Source organism: Buceros rhinoceros, unplaced genomic scaffold (assembly GCF_000710305.1).
Source record: "Buceros rhinoceros silvestris isolate BGI_N320 unplaced genomic scaffold, ASM71030v1 scaffold1229, whole genome shotgun sequence".
NCBI classification, from domain to species: Eukaryota; Metazoa; Chordata; class Aves; order Bucerotiformes; family Bucerotidae; genus Buceros; species Buceros rhinoceros.
In genome coordinates, this window is record NW_010429548.1 from 1 (window position 1) to 7,439 (window position 7,439).

At 55.3% G+C, this 7,439-nt stretch overlaps 1 protein-coding gene across 1 annotated transcript in view; it reads right to left on the reverse strand.

Moving 5' to 3' along the window:
* Positions 1 to 5,358: 5,358 nt before the first annotated feature.
* The window catches only part of DGKZ (diacylglycerol kinase, zeta), a gene marked incomplete at its 5' end in the record, with an annotated part of 18,688 nt that continues 16,607 nt past the window's right edge, over positions 5,359 to 7,439 (reverse strand). The window contains one exon of the mRNA XM_010142661.1: positions 5,359 to 5,479. Within this exon, the coding sequence (XP_010140963.1) occupies positions 5,359 to 5,479 (121 nt within the window). The remainder of the gene's footprint in view (positions 5,480 to 7,439) is intronic.

Below are 7,439 nucleotides of genomic sequence, written 5' to 3' on the forward strand. Positions count from 1 at the left end.
CTGCAGCTCTGAGACCCGCTGGAAGACGGCTCCTGGGGCCAGATGGAGTGGGCGGAATCACCCTGTGTCTCTACCAGCTCCGAGAATGCCTCCTTCCCCATCGAGGTCACTGGCATTGATAGACTGACCCTCACAGTCCCTGCCCTTTTCACCCTTCTCTTCTTGCTCTGTCCCTCCTGGGAGGGTACCAAGGAGGGTGCACCTGCTTAGCATCTGGAGAAGCACATCACTTTTCTGCTGGCCCAGGTGTGTCCCTAGCCCATCCCTCATGACCTGCCTAGCCCCAGCTCAGCCATGCTGCAGCCCTTCTCCTTGGACTAAGCAGTGGTATTGAGATTACATTGCTGTTGGGGATGAAAGGACCTTGCACACATGACTGCTCCCTTCCCCTCATCCATCCCCTTTTCTTAGGAGGTGAGGAGAGATACGAGCCAAACCAACTCTCTTCTGAAGTTACGAGTCAGAAGAGCAAGTGTCATGACAGAAGAACGGGGCTGTTGCGGGGAAGGGAGCCATTTTTGTGGTGACCCTTACGCTGAAGAAGGCTGTTGAGAGCAGGGCTGTTACAGATGGGGTTGGGGAGGGACTTTTTTTACGAGCTGCTTCACAACCAGGAATCGCTTTCCAAGAGATTCCCACAGTTAACTCACACCCTGCCAGCAGTTTCCTGAAGATGTGCTGAGATTTCATGGAGGACTGGCAACCATAGGAGCATGTCATCTCTCCTGCCTGCTGCGGACACAGCAATGGGTGCTGCTCTGGGTGGTGAGGGGTCTGGACATCCCAGCCCGTACCTTTGAGCACAGACTGCAGAAATGGATTCTGACAGCTGGACAGGTAGCAAAGCAAATAGCCCTCCCACCCTCCATTGCTAGGCCTTTAAACCAAAGCTGAAGAAATCTGGTGAGACAAACTTCATAGCCAAAAAGAAAGGGAAGGGCCTAGGTGTACTGCTTTTGGTTGGGGTTCAGTGGCATCAGGTTTGCAAGTCTGAGCTATGGGACTGTGATGAGCAAACCAGAGCCTGGTGGAGCTGCAAAAGAGCTGTGTGTAGGGTGAGCGCTGCTGCTTTTCTTCAGCTGTCTCTTGCCAGGAGCCAGAGACCCCACTGGGGTCCCCAGGGCAAAGCAGCCCAAAGTATGGTGAAGCTCTGTCCACATTTTCACTCCTTCCTGTTTTCTGCTGTTTCCATTCTCCACCTGTGCCTCCCTGGGCTGGTGTCCAGGACTGGCCATGGTGCTGGCCATGTGGGAGCAGAGACGCACCGGTGCACACCCCTCTGGGCAGTGGCTGTGCTTGGTCTCTTCAGGCCCTTTCTGAGAGATGTGTTGGGGAACAGCTTCTTCCGCAGCAAAAAAAGCAATAGAAGGCTCTGTTTCAAGAAAGGGGCCTCACACTCACGGGAAGGGAGAAAGAGAAGGAGTGTGACTAACCCAGGCGTGTTTCCCTGCAACTGCTTAACTCCAGCTTTCTACCTCTAAAAATGTCTCATGATAATTTATGGCATGTTGGCTCTGCATTTTCCATCTTCAGTCAAAGCCTGATCCTTGGGGCACTGCTACTGTATGGTGCAGCAGAGCCAGCATGACGACACATCTGCGTGCCTGGTGGTGGGGCATTTTCCTTGTTCAGACTCGCGGAAGTGGGCTCGTGGCAGGAAATCATTACAGGGCCCATTACTGTCACCCCAGCTCTGTCTAGCTGGGGCTGGGCTTGCATGGCCTTCCCCAGCCTTCACACATGTACTGCACGCATACCTCCCCAGGTGTGTTTCCATCCCACAGGAGGCCAGACATACCTCCAGTCCTCCGACACAGGGAAGAAAAGGAGAGAAAGGGAGAAAGAGGGGCACAGCTCTCTCCTGAAGGTAGACTGCCCTTTTCCTAACACCCCTTATCACAGAATTGGTTTGCTGCTATCCTCCCCCTTGCACCCCCCAAATTTGACACCAGGGCACATGGAAAACTCTCTGTGCTAGGCTACTGATGGTCCTCGCCACCATGGCCCAAGCGCCTATGCCCAGGCTCTGGGCACTAAAGCAGAGCAGGCCCCCTCCTCCCAGTACAGCTGGTCCATGGCCTGGGGAGGCTGGGACAATTTGGAGTGGTTTACATTCACTACAGACCCCCGCTGTTAGCTCTGGGCCGGAGCTGAAAGGCTGAAGGCAATGAAAGGCGGGTGAGGGAGGGTGGAAGGGACAACACAGCTGGGGAAGGAAGCTGCTTCTTTAGGCAGAAAGGGGGCTGCAGAAGTCACAGGCAGGCTGCCAAGCTGCCCTCAGAAACCCAAGTTCAAGGTACAAGTATAGCTCCCCATCACCCACAGAGTCTGTCTCTGGTACCCTCACAAGCATGCTGTCAGCAAGAGTGATTACCTGCCTTTTGCAAAGATGGTGTTGGCCACAGTCATCCTTACAAGTCTGGAGCTGGAAGCAGAAACGTTCCTAATCCCCTGCTTTTGTAACTGGAGAGTGGTCCTCAGTCCTCCCACTGGATCAGTGGAGATAATCCCAGCCCCCTACACTGTAGCCCCAGTGCTCAGCACTGGAGGCAGGACCCAAAGACTCCCCTCTGGAACTGGGAACAGGCGGAGTCCTGGAACAGGCTTGTCCTCCGCAGAGCAGTGTGGCTGGGGGCAACTCACCACAAAAAGAAAGCTAACAGAAACATTTTGAAATCTGGAGGCTGGATGTGCCATAGTACTCTCTGATAGCTGTGCAGCTGCAAAGGGCAGAGGAGCCCCTCCTGCCTCAGGGAGGAGTTAGAGCAGGGCAGAAACAGCAGACTGCCAGCTCCTGACTCATACTTCCAAGCTCTTCTGGATCACTGGGGATGGCAGTGCGCTTTCTCCCTTGCTCCGTGTTACACTGAGTATCAATGTATGCCACAGAACGAGTGAAAGGTCCCTCAGGACAAAGACCCTGTATTCAGCAACTATCCCAGAGGGTTGCTGTGCAGGGAAGTGGGCAAGGACTTGGCCCAGCAGAGAACTCCGCAGAATACCCCCGGTGAGGCCAGAGGCAGAGGCCCTGGTGTACAACCTCACTTGACTGCGTGGGGTGTCACTTGTGCATCACATGCCGCATTCTTGCGGATGCAGTGGGAGACAGAAACTAAAACATTAATCTCTTTATTTCAAAGGCGAGAGTCAACAACATCCAAACAGTCCAAATCAAAAAGCAACAGGAAGGCAGGCTTACACCAGTCTTGGGCCTGCTGGAGCCGGCAAGCTCACAGAGTTACAAAAATACAGTCCTAAGACAGTGTCTAGGAAACACAAACATAGGTATTGCACAGAACCCCTGCCCTCTGCAGGCAACCAACACCTGCTCCACCTTTGTGAAATACAAGCCAGGCTGGGAATTGCACAGCAACTCAGCTCACGTGTGTACGGAGGCGCCAGCAAGGAGGAGGACAGTGTATCTCTCAACTACCTGTACAAAAACTAAGGGAAAATACAAAATCCAGGAGAAAGGGGGAAGCTGGGGCTCTAAATGCCCCCAGGCTGGGCTAGGTATCCTGGCTTGTTGGGGGCAGTGGTTTAGACCTCTGAGAAGATGACAGTGTCTTGTCTGTCCGTGGCCTGGACACAGTGTTGATGGGAATTCCAGACACTGCTGGAGCACCCCAGCTCTGAATGCACTGGGATGCTACCATTAATGGCCAACGCTGCCAGCGGCCCCCGGCACTCTGCACCTCTGCTCCCCCGCTTTGCACCCTCTGTCCTCCAGTGGAACTCTGCCTCACTGGCCAAAAAGCCTGAGGGCTATTCTGGGTCCCTGAGGTATCCTCATATCCTTCTCTTGTTATTGGTATTAGGAGGGATTCAAACATTGCCACCCAGAACTACCCAGTGGGCACAGCTGGATGTGAGCGCAGGTGGGTCCACACAGACCCCATGCAGCAGCAGTATCCTCTCCTGGGACTGAAGCTGCAAGCAGCCACCTGCTTAACAACTGTTACCCACCCAATGGTGCCAAGCAGGTCTACAAGACCTAGAGCCATCAGCTCTCCCCCTCTGCTGGCATCTTCTGGTCCCACAGACTGTCAGTTCTGCAAAAGCCTTGCTGAAGGGCTGGCTTGATGCCTCTGTGGATGCTCAGCACCACAGCAGGGGGATGGGTTATGGTGCCTCATTGCCCTGTACCCCATGGCAGGTGAAATTCCATCCCACTGCAGGTGTGACTCAGGGCTGTGAACCCTGATGCTTCCTACACACCCTAATCCCCCCTTCTGCTAAAACTGGAGAGCTCCCAAGTTTTCCCTGCAAAGCCCCGCGCCCAGTCTGGGGACGGCAGGAGTCAGAGGATGAGTGTTGACAGGTTGGGGCTATGGGGGGAATCCCTGAGAGCAGCACTGACCCCAACATTGACCCAAGCACTGCCCCTCCAGCCCAGTTCAATGTCTAGCTCTGGGGGGAGAGCTGAAGCAGGGAGAGCAGCTGGACCCAAGCCAGCATTTGGGAAATACAATGGACTCCAGCACAGCCTCTGCTCAGGCAAAGCACAGCTCTCCACCATGGCTGCAGCAGGCTCACAAAGAGATGCCCAGCAGACACCAAGTGTGCAGGCTGCCCCACCCAGCCCTGCAGAGATGGATGGTGGGACAGCCTGGTAGCCTTCCTCCATGCCATCTCTGCCCTGGGTCAGACTGCTGCCTGGCTCAGCACTAAAGGCAACCAGGAGGGCAGTGGCTGCACCAGTCCCAGATGCTCTGAGGGAAGTCTGGGTGCACCTGGGACTTCCCTCCTGGTGGAGAAAGCCCTGGCAGGGCAACACAGAGACCCAGGGCAACCCCAAATGGACAGGAGGGAGAAGAAGGTAGGGGCAGCAAGTCATGGTGCTTCCCCCGGAGCAAAGCCTGAGGCGTACAGCCTCTGCTGTCTGCCTGTGCCTCCCGCGGTTGTGCCAGTCAGGCAAGGAGGAACTTGGCTAGGATGAACCTAGCCAAGCATCTAAAGAAGGAGCACTGCCAGCAGGTAGAAGGAGCAAGCAATGACAACCCACAAGGATCACAGGTAGGGGCTGCAGAGGGGACACTGGCATCAGGTCCATGCACAAGGGTGACTAGGGCCTGGCCTGCCCGAACAAGGCTGCGGGATGGAGCCCATCCAGGGCAGGGAATGTGGTGAATGAGGTGCAAAGGGGGCCACACACAACAAAGAGACAGGCTTGAAGTCCCAAATATCCACTGTCCTCATAAACAGAGTCTCAGTCTAGCCTGGGGCAGAGCTCTGCTGTCTTCATCTCCTCCACGGACCAGGCTGACATCTAGGGAGGACTGGGCCAGACTCCGAGCTCTGCCAGTTGGCATGATCTTCATCCTGCCTGAGCTGGCTTGGGCTAAGGCATGTTGAGCACTACACAGCTGTCTCCTGGTCCTCCCGCTGGATCATCTGGTAGTGCTGTCGGTTCTCAAGGTAGGCAGCTAAGTCAGGGTCGTTGGCTTTCTCAGCCCGGTGCTTGGGGGTGTCTCCCTGCAAAGGGGAGGCAAAAGACATCAGAGTGCCGAGCACTACTTAAACACTGCCTCAGCACCCAAAGGTGCTCTCATTCCCCCACCAAAAACGAGGCTACAGCCCATAGCCAAGTCCTAAGGCGGGCGGTAGCCAAATGCCCACGTGCTTGACATGGAGCCTAACTTTAGGGGACAGCTTCCAGCCCTGCAGCAAAGAGCCATCAGCCCCACGCACAGGCCAGGACAGAGACTGGCCCCAACCATCTCCTGCCGAGAGGAGGCAAAGGTCGGACCCATGACCTGCTCTTTCCTGGAGCTAAGGAGGCAGGCAAGAGAGGGTGAGGAATGAAGGGTATGACTGGGGAACGCCCGGGTATACCAACCCCCCCTCCTCTCTCCTGAAGCTTGGCTAGCACTCCCGCTCCGGGAGGAGGATCACATTTCACCAGCTTATTGCAGCCATCTGGACTGTGTCCACTAATGAACTCCTGCACTCCTTAAAAACATCTCCTTCCTCTCCTCCCTTCCTTCTTCCTGGTTTTAAGTTTACTCCTGAATTCTCTAACTTTTCTCCCTCCAGCAGCACAGGGGGATGGAGAATGGGGGTTGTGTTCAGTTCATCCCATGTTTTTGCTGCCACTCCTACCCTTCTGCTCCTTACTCCTCCTCACCAAGCACCTGGGCTCTGCCATGCCTCTGAGAAAGGCCACAGAAATCTAGGCCTCCACCACTGTCATTGAAAATCAGCCCTGAAAAGGATGCCAGCCTGCCCAGCTTGTTCCCTGGTGTACAGTGGGGCACGGCTAGCTGTGGTGGGGTGCTGGGGCCTCCAGGGTGACCCACAACTGTGTTTATCCAGGAGGAATATGACACAAGATATTGTCCTGCAAGATATTGTGGATGAAAGCCCACCCATGCACAGCTGCACCAGGAAACCCTTCTCTTTTGCATGTGCGCCCCAAGACTGGGCATGCCCTGCGGATCTGCATATACCCCCCAGCACACACACAGGCAGAGGGATGGAGACTGCTCTGTGCAGCCAGTGAATGGCTCTCCTCTGGGGCCTCGTCCCCATAGCCTCTGAATGCAAGAGCTCATTCAACAAAGCAGGGGGAAAAATCAGAGGAGATATTGAGTTTCTTTCTATCCACCTGCAGAAGCCCCATTGTAACACTGCCTGCCTGCAAACCGAAACCAGAGCTGCCAGGGCCCCTTTGCCAACCAAAAAAGGTCACGCGCCCTCACCAGTGCAGGGTGAGGGTTTGTACCCTCCACCCGAGCTCCTACCCTGTGCCCCAGAGTCACAGAGTGCACCTTCTTCGCTTGTTCTACATCTCCTCCGCTATGGCCCATCGTTACAAGCAGTGACCACTTCCCCTCTGCAGCCCCAGGAACCTACTCTACCAAAATAGAGGCCTCCAGCCCCCTTCCTGTGACTAATCTGCTGATTAGGCTGAGGCTGGCACAACTCCCTGGCACCAAGACACGTCTCAGTCAACTTGGTATGAGGGAAAGGGCTGCCACTGCCTGCTCCTGCTCCCTGCAGGCCAGCTTTACCTGCTGAGAGGAGCTCCTAGAACCCTCATCACAACTGCCTGTGGTGGAAAGCAGGGGAGCCCTGCAGCTGGGAGGGAGCTTGCAGCAAGAATGTCCTTTCTTTGACCCCAGAGGGTGGGAAGGGGGAGACAGGGATGAGACATTCCAGCCCCTCAGTTCTAATTTAATAAAACAACACAGAGAGAAGCATGGGGAGGAGAGGGATTTAACTCCTCTGCAGCCGAGGTCTGCTGGGCAAGCATGGGTGTTTCATGACAGCTCCTCTCTGGCTGACAAGGACCCCAGCCAAAGCACTCTTGCTCTGCTCTCCTGCTGGCCACTCTCCTGCCAGTCCCCAGATCCCCCCAGAAAGCGCCACTAACAGCTCTCCTGCCATCACCTGCAGGTCCGTCTTCATGAGTTAAGCTCCAGCCTCCAAAAAGTAGT